The 20,409-nt window shown below is 53.7% G+C and overlaps 1 protein-coding gene across 6 annotated transcripts in view; it reads left to right on the forward strand.

Annotated features, from left to right (window-relative positions):
* PTPRT (protein tyrosine phosphatase receptor type T) overlaps window positions 1-20,409 on the forward strand; it is a 932,116-nt gene that overhangs the window by 896,096 nt on the left and 15,611 nt on the right. For 3 of the 6 annotated variants that reach the window (XM_079783687.1, XM_079783688.1, XM_079783690.1), the window contains 7 exons: window positions 1,870-1,929; window positions 2,597-2,713; window positions 5,912-6,066; window positions 9,443-9,578; window positions 12,683-12,832; window positions 13,431-13,604; window positions 17,561-17,692. In XM_079783687.1, coding sequence (XP_079639813.1) covers window positions 1,870-1,929; window positions 2,597-2,713; window positions 5,912-6,066; window positions 9,443-9,578; window positions 12,683-12,832; window positions 13,431-13,604; window positions 17,561-17,692 — 924 coding nt within the window. The remainder of the gene's footprint in view (window positions 1-1,869; window positions 1,930-2,596; window positions 2,714-5,911; window positions 6,067-9,442; window positions 9,579-12,682; window positions 12,833-13,430; window positions 13,605-17,560; window positions 17,693-20,409) is intronic. The other 3 variants (XM_079783689.1, XM_079783691.1, XM_079783692.1) reach the window with 1 other exon arrangement.

Consider the following 20,409-nt stretch of genomic DNA (forward strand, 5'->3'; position numbering starts at 1 on the left):
AGGTTGAACCAGAAAAATGATTGTTTTTGTTGACCCCAAATGGTAGAATATCAGCCGGTTCTTTGGCTCAGCCTAATACGAAGGAGGAAGTGACTCTTGCCCTTCCAAGGCGACCACAGGGCATTGAATCACAGATTCTGCTCAAGAATTTTCTCATGGCCCCCCTCACTTGAAACGTAATTCTCTTCTAATTGCTAGATGTTTGTATGCAAACCTCCTGAGTGCCTCCCCCCTTAAAACTGTAACACAGGCGAACAGAAATGATGCTCTTCTTCCTCCCTTTCTGCCAAACTCTAAAGACTGGCATGCAGGCTCTGTGTCTGCACTTGGCTCTCTTCTGCCCACTCAGCGTAGCTCCTCCTCCATCCCACCCACAGCGATGCTGTCAATCACCGACATCCTTCATGGGGACAGATCCAGCGGCCACTTCTCTCTTCTCATTGTACTCAGCCTCTCAGCAGCATTTGACCTTTTGCTTCCTGACCTCTCAACCTCCACCTTCTTTGGGGTTCAGGCCTTGGTTTCTCGCTCTCTCTATCTCACCCTCCCCTGTGTGGTCCTCAGCTACTCCTAGGGCTTAGAAATGGGATGCTGTGCCCCGCTGGCTGCTGCCTACTTGGTAAACTGTGGCGTGTGGGCGGGCGGGCTGCGGGGTTCCCGGGCAGGGTGCACACACACTAGAGTCCAGAGGGCCTCCCTACTTATGGGCAGCGTAAAGAGGGGGCAGGTAAGTTTTCGTTACAATAGGGTCCCGGCCTCCAAGATAGTGGGGGCGGGACATCTGGGCTGTGAGTCATAACCCAGGAGAGGGCTGTGGGCATCTCGTGTCCTACCAGGACTTTAGAGCCAGGAGAGACAGGTCCTTGAGCCCACTCATGTCTAGTCCATTCCCCAGTTTACAGATGAGGAAAGGGACGGAGTAACTGCCCTGACGTCACCCCGCCAGGCCCAGGGCAGGGTCTACAACTTGACTTTCACTCTAGTGCTCATGGTGCGCCCACCCAGGACTGCTCCCCAGGGACTAAGGCCCAGGCTGTGCCTACTGCGGACAAATGCCATCCCAGCACTCAGAACCCAGAGGCAAATTCCAGCCTGTCCTATAACACATCCCACATCGAAGACAGGTTCCCTGGAGGGGTGCATCTTGAAGCTAATTTGGATTTGGGAAGGGGACAGTGGAGCCATCTCTAATGGAACTCCTGCCAGGAGCCAAGTACGGTACCAGATCTTCTCCTGGCGATGATTCAGGTGCCCTGGCTTTGCATCCTGGCTCCATCCCTTCCTAACTGTTGACCTGGGGCAATTTTCTTAGCCTCCCTGTGCTTCCGATTCCTCATCTGTAATATGGGAATAATACTATCTACATGGTTGTAGTGATAAGTAATTACATTAATGCAGGTACAGTGTTTGTAGAGGACAGTGTTAGACATCGTCAGCACTCAGCAAGTATAGCTATCATCATTAACAGAAGCTGAGGCTCAGCGAGGTCTCAGCCCTTTCTGGAAGCTGCACAGCTGCTGAGTGTTAGCATCATGCAATGCATCCATTTGCCTCCAAAGCCTGTTGCGCTCTACCAGCGTTTCCCTAAGTGGGTTCCATGGGATGCTAGTCTGCAGGATGCTTAGTGAGAAGAGGGTTCCATGGTTAAATACGTTTGGGAAATGCTCTGTACTCTTTGCCCCCTTTTGGAGATGAAAAATAAGAAGAAAAGAAAAGAAACGTTAGCATTAGTACATTAAGCCAGCTGAGTAGTCCTGTAGCAAAACAGCCTGTTTAACTTTGTTTAATCCAGCATTTCCCAAACTCATTTGACCACAAAACCTTTTCTGTTTGTTTTTGTTTTCTTGTTTTTTACCTAACACCTATTAGCACCCAGCGGAACACACTGTGGGAAATGCCACTCTAGGCCGTGCGGCGTCCCCCGGAATGGTAATGCTTTTGTTCTTTTAAGGGGAAAACCATGATCTCTTGTTCCTCCTGTGGAGTGTGACTCAGTCACACGTGGGAATGGCTTGTTGGTAGCAGAGAGCAGGGGCAGCGTCTTCCCTTTGAGCCCAGCACCTTCCATCCTTCCCCGACGGAGAGCCTTGTCCTCGCGGCCCCCGGTTACCCGCTCTGAAGAGTAATGTTCCTCTCCGACCACTTCTGCTTTCCCTCTTCACTGTTTCCCTCCTTTTATTCTCATCTCTGCTCTGCTGGTATCAGCTGCCCCAGCCTGACAGACCATTCAGCCAAAGGTAGAAAACTGGCCACGTGACCTAGGACAAGCCACCAAAACCTCCAAACTTGAGTGTTAATTTCATCCGTAACACGGGGATAGCTCCATCTGCCTAGTTTGCCTCGATCTATTTGATAATGGATTTGAAAATTATACGGAGCTCTGCAAAAGAAGGTACTTCCATTATTCCTAATGGCTCCAATTCCTCTGGGAATGGGCTTGGCCCCGTGCACGTTGCCGACCCCTGGCCAGCCGACCCTTCCGACTGAAATGTCACCAAAGTCGCCCTTGGGTTTATTTGAACGGGAAAGCCAGGTGAGGCGGCAGCTCACACTCAGCCACATGCTCACCTGTCCTCATCTCTGTCCTTCCTCGCAGGTGAAGTGTGTGCGATACTGGCCGGATGACACGGAGGTCTATGGCGACATTAAAGTCACCCTGATTGAAACAGAGCCCCTGGCAGAATACGTCATACGCACCTTCACGGTCCAGAAGGTAAGCGTCCCTGCGGCTGTGGGCAGCCTGTCCACTAGGTAAGCCAGCTAGTCTGTTCGCTCAGACACACAGAGACCGAGATCCACTCTGCACCCATCCCATGCTTGGTCCCAGGGACAGATCAGTGATGGAGTTAGATGTGGCTCCTGCTCCAAAGGATCCCATCTCCAGCGAGAGGGATGGACAGCATTCAACAGACTAACAAAAGTAATAACGGTGCGTTGTGATAAGAAACATGCCATGAGTGGAGATGGGAGGATGAGGTGGTCAGAGAGGGCTGCCTGGAGGAGGAGCCATTAGCTCATTTAATCCTCCAACAACCCCTTGAGGTAGGTCTGGTGATTACTCATATTTTGTAGATGAAAAAATTAGGTGGAGTGTTTAAGTCAGTTGTGCAAAGTGGGGTTCACGCATGAGCCCCTGACTTGAAGCTCATTGTCACTCCACTCCACGCCATTGCCACTTTCTAAAAGCAGCAGCATGAAGGGTCCAGTGGCCACAGGCCTGGCGATGCAGAAGCACTGGGGACTTCAGTGCCTTGAGAGCCATGCCGTCGGGGGTTGACAAGTCCTCCTGAGCACCAAAGCTGGCCCTTGCACAGTGCCAGTCTTGTATGCACAGTTGAGTACTGGACATACGGGTTGCTCCCTGCAGCGCCCCCACTGGAAGGAGGACCACAGGTACATCAATGTGGTCTTAGATCGGGTTCCTTAGAAGCAGAGCCTGAGACAAGGATTCGGATGCACATGGTTTATCAAGGGACCACTCTGGAGAGAAACTTGTAAGAGAGGAAGGGAAGCAGAAGAGAGGAGGGGAAGTCTAGCCTGATTTACAGGGGCCTCCGGAGCATAAACCATGCTGTAGAGTTGACCCCTTGCCTCAGAGGATGGAGTGAAAAACTCCATGTATTCCTGAAGCTGTTTTCTCTTCTCCTACTTCAGCTCTTCTGGAGGTGCCTTAACTCAGGCCTCTGTTCATTCCCGCCGGGCTCTGCAGCAGCCTCTGACCAGGGCTCCCTGCCTCTGGCCTTGCTGTGTTGCAGTTTGAGTTTCAAAGAAGCAGAGCCTGAGGATGGGATTCGGGTTCTCTTGATGATGTGCTGAGAAGGGGAGGGAGGGAGGGAGGCAGGAGAGGGCGGGCAGGGAAGGAGTCAGCAAGGGTGTTGGTCTCAGTTGGAGCCCAGCCTCAGCCTGGTCCCCCCAGAAGCTCGGGGGCATGAACTGCACCACAGAGATGATCCCATCCTTTGGCAAGAGGCCTTTGGTACCCCATTAGGGTAACCCATCATCCTGGTTTGCCGAGGACCCTCCTGAGTTTAGCCCTGGAAGTACCATTTCCTGGGAAACCCCAGTCCTGGGCAGACGGGCAAAGTCAGTTGGTCACTCTAAGTTCCAGCCCCCAGCCAGGGGAGGTGGCTCCTTTTGGGTTGAGAGCAATTCTCTGAATAAGTGGGTTACTCTGAGCCGTCAGCAGCCCATACTCAGAGTAACTGGGGGGTGCCCTGGCCCAGGAAAGGGAATCTGGGTGGGCATCAACAGTGCCCTCCACCCAGCCCTCCAACACACCCAGCCAAATCCGGCCTCCACAGAGTAGCTGGCGTGATCCTCCCAAAATGCAAGTCTGATGCCTCTTCTGTGCCACCATCTGGGCAACCTCCCTATGCTCCCCCGCGCCTCTGGGACAAAGTCTAAAGGCCTTCAAGTGGAATTCCAGGCCTTCCAAGATCCAGCACCCGCCCCACCTCCCACCCGCAGCCCTGCTGTATGCCCTCGCCTGTCTTCCACTTTCCTCTGGAGTTGCTCTGGGCTGTTTGTGATTCTGTGCACGTTTCGTGCACAGTCCTGTCCCGCCTGCACTGCCTCTCTGCCTGGGAATCCTTCCATCTCTTCATCCGGATCACACGCAGGCATCAGTGTGTCATAATGCTTAGGAGTTCAGACTGTGGAGCCAAAGGCCAGGCTTCAGATTGCAACTCCACAACTTACTAATTGTGTGACCTTGGGCCTGTTACTTAACCTTGTTTAGCCTCAATTTCTTCATCCATAAAAAGGAGATAACAGTATAAGGATTGGTATGACAATTCAGTGAACTAATACATGGAAGTGTTCAGAGAGTGGCAGGCACCTAGTCTATGATTAATAAATGTTAGCCATTATTTTCAGTATCAATATGTTTCAAGGTACAGGTCATTCATCACCTCCTCCAGGAAGCCTTCTCTGATTTCTCCTCTCCCCAGAAGGGGTTAGCTGACACTCCTTCATGTACTTTGAAAGAATTACCCACTTGGGAGTCTACTTCCCCTACTAGATCATGAGCTGTTCCAGGGACAGAGGCTTTTATTTCCACCTTCCTAGTGGCTGGGCATAGACAACCCTCAGAGAACATTCTTTAACTGGAAGAACGAACAATTGCGCATGCTTCCTATTCAGTGCTGTCCAGATATCTGCCAGAGACTGCTAAGTGGACACAGTAGGTAGGGACACTGCATAAGCAAAGGCTCAGAGGTACGGCCTGACCATAGAATAGTCCTGGAACGTCACTCAGACTGGAGGTGTCTGTGTGAGGGGTGGTGAGAGGGGAAGGGAAACCAAGTGGAGCTCTAGGCCCCCCACCCCCACCCCACACACACACCCATTGGTCAGAGAAGCTCCTATTTTATTTGTTCCATGTCTTATCATTCCAAATAATAATCTAATTGATTACAAGTTTGCTAATTTGTTTTAAAGCCACGGAAACTATCATAGACAGGACTGGAAACTGAAGGACCCCAGACCTAATCACTGAAAGGCCTCGTATTCCACAGGAAATGATTTGAACTTGGTATTTAAGGCCACCATTTCTCTGAATCTGTTCGGCTGGATACACGTTCCATACAACACTTGTCAAAAGAAGGTCCTTGCACAACTCTTGGGTGTCACAATGCCCCCCCCTTGGGGATCCAGATGTACATTGGCACACTAAAGGCTCTGACAAGTCCTGCGGTAATGCAGTCACTCTCACTTTATCTACTTCCCAAGCTCCCAGGTGTGGCAGACCACAGAATCCCTCTGTGCAGTAGCACCTCTTACCCCCTGGAGGGCCCTGCCTCCCCAAGAGCAGGAGACTGGTTCCTCAGTGCCGCAGCCGTGGCTCCCCATGGCGCTGGCTAGGGTACATGGGGGCAGCAGCTGCAGGAACAGAGGCCCATTCTCTCCTCAGAAAGGCTACCACGAGATCCGGGAGCTCCGCCTCTTCCACTTCACCAGCTGGCCCGACCACGGCGTCCCCTGCTATGCCACTGGCCTCCTGGGCTTTGTCCGCCAAGTCAAGTTCCTCAACCCGCCCGAAGCCGGGCCCATCGTGGTTCACTGCAGGTAAGTGAAGTCCCCCAGTCCCCCCGCCCTTGAAAGATCTGCTCTCGGGGAGGGAGACACCATCTTGTCCGTGGCCCCTGTCTGTCCACTGTGCCTAGTGCTTTCTGATAAGGCCCAGGTCCTGCGGTCTCACAGGAACAATAGGAGTGGTGGTAGCATGCATGGTTATCTCTGTTGTTCTGAAGTAGTAACGCCCCCTGGGGACAAGGGCTTGGCCCTGGCAGCATCTTCTATATGTGCCCTTTACCCACATTATTTAATTCACTTCTCACCCGATGCTGACAGGTGGGCACCATTATCATTCCCATTTTACAGATAAGCACACTGAGGTACTGAGCAGGTAGACACTTGGCCTGGGTCACACAGGTGTACCGAGCTGGGACATCTAGCCTGCTTTCCTCCAGACGCTCGCTCTCAGCTCTGTGAAATGGGAGCGGGGTGTCTCAGAGGAAGTGGCTTCTTCTCATTTCTATTATTTTAAAAATCAATTTCCAGCCTGCAGGGTCCCTAATAGAGAGAAAATGGACAGCGTCAGGTTTCACCTTATTGTAGAGAAGAGATATTTTCAGCTCTGACCTGGGAAGTCACATTGGGAATGACTAGCACATCTCTGAATCCTCCTAAATGGAGATGGAGTGCTGTGTCAAGGACTTGAAGAATTGGAGGAGGGAGGACCTCCAGGCCTGAGGGCTGGCTGGCCTGCGCCCTCCCTGCCTCCTTCCCAGGGCTCTCTTTTCCAGTGTGACCTTGGGCCAGCCCGTCCTTCAGGCCCTGCAGGCAGGCTATCTCGGCCCTGGCCTGGCACAGCCACGTCAGTCAGGGACTTGGGTCAAGTCAAGGAGAAATCCATACCCTGGGGATGTCTCAGAGCCACCCTGTCCTCGCATAGCATCAATTCCCCTCCCCACCATGCAGAGGTGAGAATTAGAAATCCCATTTCACAGATGAGGCCATTGAGGATTAGGAGGTCATACGCATCACACACCCTGGGCTCTCTGAGAGCTTACCATCTCTTTACAATCCAAGGACAACAGAATGTTAGCCCTCAAGTCCTAGGCCCCAAAGCGCAGCCGGAGCAGGACACGGGAGACCATGGCAAACAGTTACCAGGCCCTCCTTGCACGAGGTCTTGTCTCCACAGCCAGTCACCTTAATGCCCCTGCGCAGAGTGGCCCCCGCTCCCCTGGGGCGTTTCTGAAGATTGAATTGGTGGCCAACATATACGTGGTGCCAGAGAGGATTCCGGACATTCTCTGCCTCTTACTGCTGCCCCCACTCCAGCCTGCTCATCCTGCAGGACGGGAGCCATGTCTTACTCATCCTCATGTCCCTACTCCCAAACCCAGCCTCTAATGCCTACCTAATAGGTGCTCAATAAATATTCGTGAATATAAGTAGCAACTGTTTACTGAGAAATTGCTATGTAGCCAGGCACAGGGCAAAGCAATTTACATGTATTATGCTTTTTCAACATAATTTCCTGCAATTTACACGTATTGTGCTATTAATGCTGGATGGTGGGTCTATATTATTTTCAGCCTCATTTTAAAGATGAGGGTATTGACACTCAGAGCGGTTGAATCATCTACCCAAGGTCACGCAGCTAGTAAGTGGCAGAGGAAGAATTTGATCCCCAGGGTTCTGACCCCCCAATAGCATGAGCTTAATTGCTACATGATGCTGAAATCAACACAGCTCGGTTCCCACGAAAACCCTGCACGGAGGTATGTTGTACGTGGAAGAAAACTGAGCTCATGGACGCCAGACAGCTTGTTCACTAGTGAGGGATCCAAGGTCCAAAATCGAGTCAGGTTCGTTCTTTCCCCTAAAACAGGTCCAGGGTGAGACTTCGGAGAAGATATGGCTGGGGTGGCTCTTAGACCCCAAGGGCCAGCGCCCCACGTCCCGTCTGAGGGGTCTGGATCGGTTGGGGGATGAAGTGCTATAGGGAAAATACAAATCAGACTTCATTCAAACCATGGCATTGTACCCTGAGTGGAGACTCTGCTTCCCACGGGTTACTTTCCGGATCAAGGATGGGTTCCCAGGGCTTTGCTCTGCCATCGTTGTCGGAGATGGTCCCACTCCCTGTCCTGCTTGGACTCACGCTCAGCCGGCATCGCTGTCCTTACAGTCCATTGTTCTTCCTCTTTGGTCTCCATGAGGGAAGCCAGACGAAAACGTAGCCGAGGTGGCCTCCCTCGCAGTCTGGCCTTCACTTCCAAAACTGTGTGCCTCTAAGGCAGATGTTCCTGTGGCCTCCACTCACAACCATGACTTTGGAACCCAGCACCAATCTGGGGAGGGCAGCCGTGTCCATGGGGTTTCCTTGATTTTTTATTTTTTTTGGGGTGTGTGTGTGTGTGTGTGTGTGTGTGTGTGTGTGTGGCCATTTTGTGCTTGGTCTGAGACTCTCCTAAGGAAGCCACCAGCCATCAGAATCGAGTGTGGATCAGGAGACCTGATACCAGAGCAGGCTCTCAGGGCCGTCAGCTCTTTGAGTTCATGGAGGCACTGCCTCATGATCCTGGGAGAGCAGGTGCAGGGGGAGCCAAACCCAGGGTTGGGACTCACTCTCTGCCTTTGGGACAGTGCAGAAGAGCTGATTTCTGCCCTCTCACTCACCTGCTCTCCGATTTCTCTCCTCTCCTTCCTGGCTTCCATCAACCCATTTATTGAAGAAGATACAAGAAAGGGTGATATGGAGTGAGGGAAGTGGGGGGGGGGGACATGTTTATTAGGCATCCCCAGTGTGCTAGGTACCTTTTAGATGGGTTATCTTTAGCCATCAGGTGAATAAACTGTATGCATATGTGAGTGTAAGCATGCATATGTGTGTGTAAGGATACATATGTGTGTGTAAGCATGCGTATGTGTGTGTAAGCATGCGTATGTGCAATGACTGTTATTAAGACGGAAGTGGCAGAACACAGACTCTGGAGCCAGATGCCTGGGTTAAGTCTCAGCTGTACCACCAGCCGGCTGTGTGACATCACACAATGTAAGCGCCCTGTGCCTCAGTTTTCTCACCTGTGAAATGGGGTGAGAAACTTCCTAACAACCTCATAAGAGAATGAATAAGTAACATTGGTGAAATACTTAGAATAATACCTGGTACTTTGTGAGTGCCAAGTGAGTGTTTGCTAAATGCATACAACAAAAATAAGCCAATCTTGGTAAAATAGCCCCAAAGGCAACTAATACTCTCCCGTTTTATAAAAGAGAGAACTGGGCTTTCAGTGTGATCGGCGTCTCCCAGTTCTGACCCCTGCAGCGCACACCTCTGCAGGGTCCCTGGTGACAGGGCTGAGTGTGAGGAGCCTCCCAGGGCTGGTCCCACTCCACGGTCCCTGACAGACCCTGTCCTTTCTTCCAGCGCTGGAGCCGGGAGGACCGGCTGCTTCATCGCCATCGACACCATGCTCGACATGGCCGAGAACGAGGGGGTGGTGGACATCTTCAACTGTGTGCGGGAGCTCCGAGCCCAGAGGGTCAACCTTGTGCAGACAGAGGTGGGTCTTGGGGCCTGAGCCAGCCGGACACCTTCAGTCCTGGCCAAGGAGAAGTGTGGGTGGTGGCGTCCTAGAGAAAGGGACCTGAGTGTGAGAGAAATGGCAGTGAGTGAGCAGGTGGCTTGCTGTGGTGAGACCATCACTGAAGCTAGGATGCCCCTGCCAACCCAGGGTCCCACAGTTCAGAGATTTTCAGCAATGAGGAATGGTGGTGAGTTCCCCATCTCTGAGCCCATCTGCACAGGGACTAAAGGAATAGTATTGCCGCCTTGGGTGAAAGAGAGAAGAGCTAGGGAAGGATGACATATATTGAATGCCTACTCTGTGCCCAGCATTGCTTCAGTCACTGCTGGAATGGCTTTATCAGTGAACTTACTGAGAACACACAGTCCCTGCCTTTGAGGTGAAGTAGGCCTTCAGGCACCCCTCTGTCCAGTTATTGAGCCCAAGACCCAGGGAACTGGGAGGGGCTCATCATTATTTTGGAGCACCTACTATGTGCCAAGCATCATGCTAGGTTCTTTGCATTCAGAAAATTGTTTCTGCTCCTCACAACACTATGGAGTAAATCCTATTTGCACCCCCACTTTACAGATGGAAAAACTGAGCAGCTGTGTCCCCAAAGCCTCTCATAGCCAGATCATGGTAGGACTCCGGTTGGTGTGACCTCCGGGCATGCTCTTCCCCCTGAATCACACTTCCTCGCCAGGCAGCCTCTTCTGCCTTCCCTACTCCTGGAGCCTTGGTTTGTTATTCCTGTAACTGCCCTCTTCTGTCCCAGTGACAGCTGTGGGAGCCAGGACAGGCAGCATGGGACACAGAGCTGCTTCCATCGTCAGCCCTGCCAAGGCAACTGCCGAGGCTTTGGGCTTGGCCAGGTGCTGCTGGCTCTGCAGGGAGGCCCCCACTGACAGGCTTTTCCAGGTTGGGTCCTGCTGTGGGCTCTGAGCCAGCTCCCACGGGCAGTCCCAGGCTTCTGGGTGAGGCTGCTAAGCCGAGAGGCCTCCTCCAGCCCCAGGTGCAGGCATGTGGAAGGCAGGCTTGCTGGCTCACGTTGGACACATTGTGGTCCTTGCTGTCTGGTGGGGGAGACTCACATTCAAATACATCATCTTTATGCATCTGGATAAGCATCCTATCTAATAAAAGAGTAATATGCAAATTGACCGTCACTCCAACACACAAGATGGCCACCCCCATGTGGTCAAAGATGGCTGCCCCCATGTGGACACAAGATGGCCGCCACAAGATGGCCAGCAGGGGAGGGCAGTTGTGGGGGACCCAGGCCTTCAGGGGTGGGCAGTTGGGGGGGGGACCAAGCCTGCAGGGGAGGGCAGTTGGGGGGACCAAGCCTGCAGGGGAGAGCAGTTGGGGGTGACCAGGCCTGCAGGGGAGGGCAGTTAGGGGTGACCGGACCAGCAGGAGAGGGCAGTTGGGGGGGACCAGGCCTGCAAGGGAGGGCAATTGGTGTGGACCAGGCCTGCAGAGGAGGGCAGTTGTGGTGGACCAGGCCTGCAGGGGAGGGCAGTTGGGGGTGACTGGATCTGCAGGGGAGGGCAGTTGGGGGGGACCAAGCCTGCAGGGGAGGGCAGTTAGGGGTGACCAGACCAGCAGGAGAGGGCAGTTGGGGGGGACCAGGCCTGAAGGGGAGGGCAGTTGGGGGGGACCAGGCCTGCAAAGGAAGGCAGTTGGTGGGGACCAGGCCTGCAGGGGAGGCCAGTTGGGGGGGACCAGGCCTGCAGCAGAGGGCATTGGGGGCGACCAGGCCTTCAGGGAGGGGAGGGCAGTTGGGGGCGACTAGGCCAGCAGGGGAGGGCAGTTATGGGTGACCAGGCCTGCAGGGGAGGGCAGTTGATAGGATCAAGCCTGGAGGGGAGGGCAGTTGGGGCAGACCAGGCCTGCAGGGGAGGACAGTTAGGGGTGACCAGGTCGGCAGGGGAAGGCAGTTAGGGGTGACCAGGCAGGCAGGGGAGCAGTTAGGCATCGATCAGGCTGGCAGGGGAGTGGTTGGGGGCTGATCTGGATGGCAGGCAGAAGCTGTTAGGGGCAATCGGGCAGGCAGGCAGGCAAGTGGTTGGGAGCCAGCAGTCCTGGATCGGGCCTAGACGGGCAGTCAAATATCCCTCAAGGGGTCCCAGATTGGAGAGAGTGCAGGCTGGGCTGAGGGACACACCCACCATCCCCGTGCATGAATTTCATGCACCGGGCCTCTAGTTTTATATAAAGAGCTGGGCCAAGTTCTGCAGACAACAGTCATTCAGCAAACCTTTGTTAAGGAAGCTACAGCGCCAACTTCTTCCTGGTGAATTTAGAGAAGACTTTCCAGAGGAAGTGAGACATTGAGGCATAGAAGAGGGGGGGAAGCCCAGGAGAAGAGGTGCAGACAGCTGAGATGGCACAGGGGCGTCACATGTTGTAGGAGCAGTCCCTGAGACCAGCGGTTGAGGGCAAGTGGATTATTTGGGAGGGATCCCTAGGCACATTGAGAGTAGGGGGAGGGAAAGGAGGCAGGGAGTAACGCAAGCTTCCTGACCCTGGTAAGGTGTGTGCCAAGTTCTCTGACACCGTGTACACCTGGAACCAGCCCTGAGGGCTCTCAGATAGTGGGGAGCACATTCTTCCAAGTGACCCATCTAGGAGAGAGGGGACCTAGGTCTTTGTCCCCAACTCTCCACCCGGCATCGCTGGAGGCTCCTTCCTGAGGCATTAACTCTCCACCCTCTGGCTCGCCCTGCACGCAGCTCAGGGGGGCCCCTGGGACTAGGAAAAGCCCTCGGCCTGAATGCCGGGCACTTGCAGTCCGCAGCCTTCAGCAGGTCACGGTGACAGCTGAGGGGACACGGGCAGGACACCAAGAGCACCAGCTGCAGCACGTCCACAGTTTCTGACTTTTACCAGGGACTGTGGTGTTCAGTCTTACACCAGGGCCAAGAGTCACCGCAGCTCAGGCAGCCACCAGAAAACACGGGAACTTGGCCCTTCAGGTTCTAGGATGGAAAGGAGCGATTCTGCGATGTCAGTCACGCCCTCCTCACAGCCGCAGGGTTCAGCATGGACACCCAAGTCCCCGCGGCTGCTCTTACCAGGCCCTGTTCCCCCTGCAGGAGCAATACGTGTTTGTGCACGATGCCATCCTGGAAGCGTGCCTCTGCGGGAACACCGCCATCCCCGTGTGCGAGTTCCGCTCCCTCTACTACAACATCAGCAGGCTGGACCCCCAGACCAACTCCAGCCAAATCAAAGACGAATTTCAGGTATGAGCACAGCTAGTCACCGGCCGGGCAGCTCAGCGCCGGCCCCGTACCTGCAAGACTTACTCTGCAGAGCACAAGCCCTGAAATTCTCCAGACGTGCTGGAGCGTGCCCCGGGGTCTCCCACCCACCCCAGCAGCTCATCCAGGCATCTCTCCATTCTCCGCCTTCTCTCTGAGAGGCATGCTGGTAAAACTGTTTGCCTCATTCGATGACACTTTAGGGGATATTTAACACTCATTAGGGGTTCCCTATCTCCTCCCCCACCTTACGACCTCCTGGCTGGCCCGCCCTGTAGAGCAGCGCTGGCTGAGATGAGCAGCCTAGCTCAGTGGTTGGCAGGAGTTGGGAGCTGTGCCGGAGCCCCGGAGCCTTGGCAGCGTGGTGGTGGCCCAGCCCCTGGAAGGGGCTCTCGGCTCACAGGGCTGGAGAGGCCAGCAGATGGTAGAATCGCCATGGAAGAGGATCTGTCCTGGGAAAGGCACCGGAGGGCCCCGCTGGGAGGACGGAGATGGGGGGAGGCTGACTTTGCACTTCGCTGCCCCTCGGTTCCGGGCGAGCATCTGAGCTGTGTCTGTCTGTCCACCTTTGCGCCCACAGACCCTCAACATCGTGACGCCGCACGTCCGGCCCGAGGACTGCAGCATCGGGCTCCTGCCTCGGAACCATGATAAGAACCGGAGCATGGACGTCCTGCCTCTGGACCGCTGCCTGCCCTTCCTCATCTCGGTGGACGGAGAATCCAGCAACTACATCAACGCGGCGCTGATGGACGTAAGTGAGCCTCCAGGGCGCGCTCCTCCTGGCCTTCCAGGGGAAAGCCTCACCCAGGGGGAGGTGGCGAGACCCTAGGACCCTGGCCACCCTCCCCGGGCATTCTCTCCTTGCTTTGGATCTTGCTGGCCCCAACGACCTTTGCTCCCCCGAAGGCTCTTGTCCAAACCCATATATAAGCTGTGCTCTTGACTCTTCTGCTCCCATAAAGAGTCTAGAAAGAACTGACCAAAAGCTTAAAGTGGCTCCCACGACGCCACAGCCTACCTAGTCCTCCTGCTGCCGACAAGCTGACTCTCCGCCTTGAGTTCAGTTCAGGAAACATTCGACGTGCCAGGCCTTGTGGGCCCTGAGAACACAAGGTGGTGAAGACCTAGGCTCTGCCCTCCAGGAGCGCCCAGGCAGGCTCCCAGATAATTCCTGTGCAGAGGCAAGAATGAGAATGGCACCTAGTAGGTGTGCTGTCAGTGCGGTGGGAGGCAGACAGGGAACATGGAGGGGGCATGACTAGTCTGTTAGGGGCCCTGTCTCCTGCTTTCTCAGTGTGGGGTGCCCAGGAAAGGTACCCCACCCCAACCTGGTTTGGGATTAGGGGTTATGCCCCTGTCCCAATGGGTCATGCCCCTGACTCGCATGGTTCTCCCCAGGGCCCTCCAGCTACTTGCAGTTATTGTCCCTACACTCTGGGAGGTAGATGTTTGCCATAGGAAGGAACCAGAATCTTTCCGTCTCATCCTGGCACTTTTCAGCAAAGGCAATTGCGGCCATGGAGGGAAAGAGACTTGCTGAAGGTCACCCAGAGAGCCAGTGCAAAGCCAGCGCCCAGGACTCCTGGCTCACACTCTAGCGTCCATTCACTGAGCCTCCCCACCATTTACTCAGTCCAGTAAGACTCAGACATCCTGCCTCCCGACGCTCAGGATTGAGATCACCGTTGCCCGATGGAGGGCGTGCCCTTCCAGGTGCCCTTCCCCCCATGTCTGAGGTCACGTCCATCCAGCCCAGGTGAACCTCCGATCTCACCCAGAACACGCAGGAACAGGAGGTACTCTCTCCTGGGCCAAGACCAGTGACTTCACTGACCTCTGAGCCTCCAGAAACTTTCTCTCCAAGGGTCTTAGGTGCTGGAGGCAGAGTGACAAGAGGTCCATGCCCATCCCCGTTCTGTAGGGACTGGCCCTGGCCTCTGCCCAGAGAGAGCCCAAGTCCTCCACGGAAAGCCTGGGTGCAGAAGCAGGGAGAATCTGGTCAGAGCAAACAGCTGGATGTGAAGGGAAGGCCTGTGGCTTTAGCTTAGAGCAGGGGTCCTCAAACTACGGCCCGCGGGCCACATGCGGCCCGCCGAGGACATTTATCCGGCCCGCCGGGTGTTTTTGCCGCCGCTGCCTGTCCTGCTTAGCAGCCGACTTAGCAGTGTGCATAGGAATTTGTTCATAGTTTGTTTGTTTTTTTAAACTATAGTCCGGCCCTCCAACAGTCTGAGGGACAGTGAACTGGCCCCCTGGTTAAAAAGTTTGAGGACCCCTGGCTTAGAGCATTCCAAAGTCAAGGTGTGTGCATATGTACATATGTGTGTGTGTGTGTGTGTGTGTGTGTGTGTGTGTGCGCGCTAAAATGTGGGGCTGAGGGTGCACTTACACTTCCAAGTTTCTCCTAGATTTGTCTTCCACTTGTCATGACTGCCTCTCCCTGCCTCCCTCATCGAAGCAAGGATCAAACGTGCTCCTGGCCTCCACTTAATAGGTTAGACGCTGCCTGGAGTCACATGCCTTCTGCCAAGCGAGCTCTGAGGCTGACAGTCTTCTCTTTGTCCACAGGGCAGTTCTCCTGTGAGCCATCACTGGAGCCTTTGCCTTTCTTACAAAAAAAGCACAAGAACAAGTCCTTATCTGTATTCCGGCTCAGTCTGTGCATTATCTGGTAACCATAGCAGCTTCGCTCCCAGCAGAAAAATATGAAGTCCTCTGGGTTAATTTTTAATGTTTCCCTGGTAAAGGATGATGTTATCCATGAAATGGATTGCTGGCCGATCCCTGAAACCCGGCAGGAGCACGGATCTCCAACATATTTTCAGATAAGGCTTTGTCGGGCGTGCTGGCCTAATAGCGCATTTATCACAGAGACGGGGATAGGGAAGAAAACGAACATTCACTGAGTGTTGGGCATGCATCGGGCCCTGGACTTATACTGTCTTGCTCCTCATTTGCCTATTATTATCCCCATTTTCCAGATGAGCCCTGAGTGTCAGGGTATTCCCATGACTCTCTCCAGGTCCACTAGCTGAGAAACGGTGGAGTCAGAGTCTGAACCAAGTTTTTTACTCTGAAAGCCTGGATTCTTTTCCATGCTGCCAACGGCCCAAAGACATGCTGTCTGCAGCCAGAGTTCAGCTTTGGGGAAAACTATTTTGCCCTCCCAGACCTTCCTCTGGCCATACCACTGACCAGAAAAAGACCCTTAGAAGACAGGACCCCTTAGCGCAGAGGTGGCATCCACAATTACATGCTGCTTCTTCTTTTTGCCGCAGGCACACTGAGAGATCACAGAATGGACAGGTGCTTTGGGTAATCTCCTTGGCAGGGTCTTCACCTGGTTGGGATAGGCGAGCTCCTCTCCGCTCCCCACCTTCCTTCTGACTCCTGACTCCACTGAAAACAACTGGGACTCCAACAAGAACCAGCTCCCAGGAGAACTCGTTGCAAACATGGATTATCTCTCAGTGTTCACAGACCACTAGTGAGGCGGAGAAGCTCCCAATCTTTCCAAGCACCTTCTCTCGGGGGACTGTGATAAATAGGGCCCCGTCGAAGCTTCAGGAGTAGTCCAGACTCACAGAGGCCATTTCCTCTGTGCCTCAGTTTCTCTATCTGAACATGGGGCTGAATTTGTTTGCTAGACCTGTATTCGGTGTCAGGGTGCCAACACAATGTCCCACAATACCCGTGCCAAGGTTGAAGAACCAAGTTAGGAGTGTGTCTGCCCTGACAGCAGGCTCTCAGCTTGGCTCTTGCTTGCTGGTCTTTCACAGGCAAATCTCACTCAATATGTAGGACATCATCCATTTGGAGTTATGATTCCCATTTTCTAGATGAAGAACCCAAGATTTGGAGATATCTAATAACTTGCCAGTGCTTAGCACCAAAAAAAGTCACTTTGCAAATGATGCCTGAATGAATGAATGCATGGATGAATGGATAGATGCATAGATGAATGAAAGCATGGATGGATGCATGGATGAATGCATGGCTGGATGGATGCCTGGATGAGTGAATGCATGGATGAATGAAAGAGTGGATGAATGTATGTATGGATGGATGCATGGGTGGATGGATGCATAGATGGATGAATGCATGGATGACTGGATGGATGGATGATATAATGTACAAGTGGCAAAGCTGGGTTTGAACTCAGGTCTGCCTGATTCTAAAACATGGGCACCTTTCCCTGCCCCACTGGACACTCTAGTTCCCATCTTCCACCGGCCCAGCTTGGCCCTCCTTCCAGCCTTAGACAGGATGAGCCTCCTGCAATAGAAGCCCCTTCAGGATGCTCTCTGCCACGGGCTGAGCCGACTCCTCCTACAGCACTGTGGGCAAGGGACACAGATATCACACTTATCCCAAGAGGAACCTTGGCCAGCGGAGCAGCAAATCTGCATCCAGAACTGTTCATTTCAGAGTATAATGATGATTATTTGCTGAGCTCCGAGACACAAATAATTTATTTGGATAATCCCCATCCGAGTGACACTTTCCTAATGAAATGTCTTATTTTGGAGAATGAGTTCATTATGAGACGGTCCCCTTTGCTGCCAGGGCACCCAGAGACAACAGACTGGCCAGGTGCTTTGTGTAACCTACTTGCAGGCTCGGGGCCTCTGGCACCATCTGGGCCTCATCAGCATTAGAACGTCGCTGATGGACGTAATTTATGAAGCCTGTGTGGTTCCTTTGCAGAGCCACAAGCAGCCCGCGGCCTTCGTGGTCACGCAACACCCTCTACCCAACACCGTGGCGGACTTCTGGAGGCTGGTGTTCGACTATAACTGCTCCTCCGTGGTGATGCTGAATGAGATGGACACTGCCCAGGTAGGAGGAGGCCCGGCACTGCCCTAGGTGCTCAGGTGCATCGGGGCAGCCATGCCCTAGAGTTCGAGGGAGAGTCCTGAGATCCAGCAGAGTGGGCCTCTGCCCAACTGAGCTGCCGTCCGATAGGCACTGGGGCTGTGAGCACCAAGCAAGCCCACTCAGCTTCTGCAGGGCACCTCCTGGCCGGCCCTGCACCCCAGGGCCCTCCATATCCCAGTATTGACTCCCCCTTGTACGGGCTTTGTCTGGCCCCGCACGGCCCAGCCGGACTCTGTGCTCCATTCCCCAGGCACTAGTTAGGGCCTTGCTCTGAGTCATGCAGAGCTCAGAGGAGACTGCCGCCCCCAGCTCTGAGGGTCTCCAGCCCTGCAGAATATCCTGGCCACAACCCCACCTGCTCCCTCCATGACGCAGCCTGCGGGATACAGCCTGGGGCTTGCACCTCGGACCCTTTGCCCACTGACCACCAAACCGAGCCCAGGCTTTGTCACAGGTGGCCCTTATGTCCAGCAGGCTGCAGGCCTTGCCCCTCAGGGTCTGAGGGCTCCAAGCATCATGTGCCTACAGCACCTCTCTGTGCTCACGGGACAGCTTCCGGAACCCACATCCCATGGCAGGGCAGCCACTCCTGGGTAGAGGAGGGGAGACTGGCCACCTCCTTTGGGGTTTTCAAAAGCAGTCCTTTCCCTTCCTGAAGGAAACTCGCAGTAATGCAGTGCACCTGTGTGGGAGCGCGGGCCTGTGTGGGAATGAAATAAAGCTGGTCCGAGCTGTGGTCTCAGCCTCCAGGAGCTCCCAGTCTGGCTGGAGACAGATGAGCAAATTGTCCCACCACACGGGGCAGAGCTGTAATAGAGGTCAGCGGCGAGTGCTGTGCGCGAGGGGAACGGGGAACAATTAATTCTGCCCACAGGGTGAGGGAAGGCTTCAAAAGGAAGGTCACTGTGGCCTTGAAGAAGGCAGCAGAGATGCTGCTCGTGGGGGATGAAATCGCTGGGAAAGGACATTCCTGGTGGAAGGAACAGCCGGGGCAAAGGCAGGGTGGGGTGAATTCGGGCAGGCTTGTCCACGGAGCAGCTCACAGCTCCTGTGCAGTGTGGCTGGGCCCCAGGGTGTGTCAGCAGGAGAAGGTGGTGACGCTAGAAAGTGCCAGAGGGCAGCTTGCAGAGGGCTGCCAACGCCAGGCTAAGGAGCTTGGGCCTTGGCCTGCAGCAAGGTAAGTGGTGGTTGTTTTAGACTTTTATTTTGTACGCAACAGAATCCTTTCTTCAAATTAGAAGTTTCCATGCAAGCCCAATATCTGAAGGAGGTATGATTAACACCTGCTAGCACTGAAGTGGGGGCAGGGGGCCTAGGGCTTCACCCACCTGGTCTTTTGGCTCCTCCTGATGCCTCTCAGGGAGTCACCTAATCTGGGTACCTTTGTGGAACCTCTGGGGTTTCTAGGAACACAGGTTTGAAATACTGTACAGGGAGGAGAGATGTTGAGAGGTTGCGCAGTGGTGTGACAGAGTTCCTGTTAGAAAGCTGAGTCTGGGAACCAGTGAAGAGAAGAAAAAAAAATCTGGGAGATTGGGAGAGGAGTGGTAACTGGGAGATTGGGGCGGAGAGTGTTGCCAGTGTACAGAATTAACCTTTTGCACTTGGATGTCGAGGGTGACTCAACACGGTTAGCTTAGAATAAAGGAATCGAGAAAAAAGCAAGCGAGTGCAAAGGGTTAAAGGGATTATCTGGCTGAGCAGGTGACCAGGAGGTGGGAGAACAGAGGTTGGATGTGGAAACATTGCCAAAGCTAAAGTGCCCAGGTTTCGGGACCAGATGGATGTGGAGGTGAATGAGAAGAAATCATGGACAGGGTTCCAGTATGGGTCATCAGGCTCTGGGGATGTGAGTGGCCCAGTTGGGAAGGCAGGGGAGGAGCTGGGGAGGGGGCAGGAAGGTTGGGGAGGCCAAGAGAGGAGCAGGTTACAGAAGGGAATGGAGTGCGACTTGGGTGTGCATGTGAGAGACATTCCGGACAGATTCCGCTTGTTCATTCGACCTTGTTGGCTGAGTATCTGCTGTTTGCCAGACGCTGTTCTGGGTGCTGGAATGCATCAGTGAATGAGACATAGAAAGAAAACAGAAAACTCCCATCTCTCGTGCAACTTCTATTCTTTTTCTTTTAATGGAATTTTTTAAATTTTGTTGACAGTATTACAGATGTCTTCCATTTTCTCCCTTTTTGCCCCCCTCACCCAACCCCTGCCCCACCCCAGGCCTTCCCCATGCTATTCTGTGTCCATAGGTTACGCATGTATGTTCTTTAGTTAATCTCTTCCTGTCCTCTCCTCCAACCCCCCACTCCTCACCACCCCCCCCCACACACACACACACACACACTTGAGACTGTTATTCTATTCCCTACTTCCATACCTCTGGCCCTATTTTGTTCACCAGTTTTTGTTCTTTAGATTCCACTTATAAGTGAGATCATGTGATATTTGTCTTTCTCTAACTGGCTTACTTTGCGTAGCATAATACTCTCCAGGTCCCTCCATGCTATCTCAAAGGGTGAAAGATCCTTCTCTTTTACAGCCACATAGTATTCCATGGTGTAAATGGACCACAGCTTTTTTTATCCACTCTTCTACTGATGGGCACTTGGGTTGTTTCAAGATCATAAAGTATGGAAGTTGAGAGATAAGCCATTTGATATTGTAAATGCTGCTGCTAT

The sequence above is a fragment of the Cnephaeus nilssonii genome (genome assembly GCF_951640355.1).
Source record: "Cnephaeus nilssonii genome assembly, chromosome: 11".
NCBI classification, from domain to species: Eukaryota; Metazoa; Chordata; class Mammalia; order Chiroptera; family Vespertilionidae; genus Cnephaeus; species Cnephaeus nilssonii.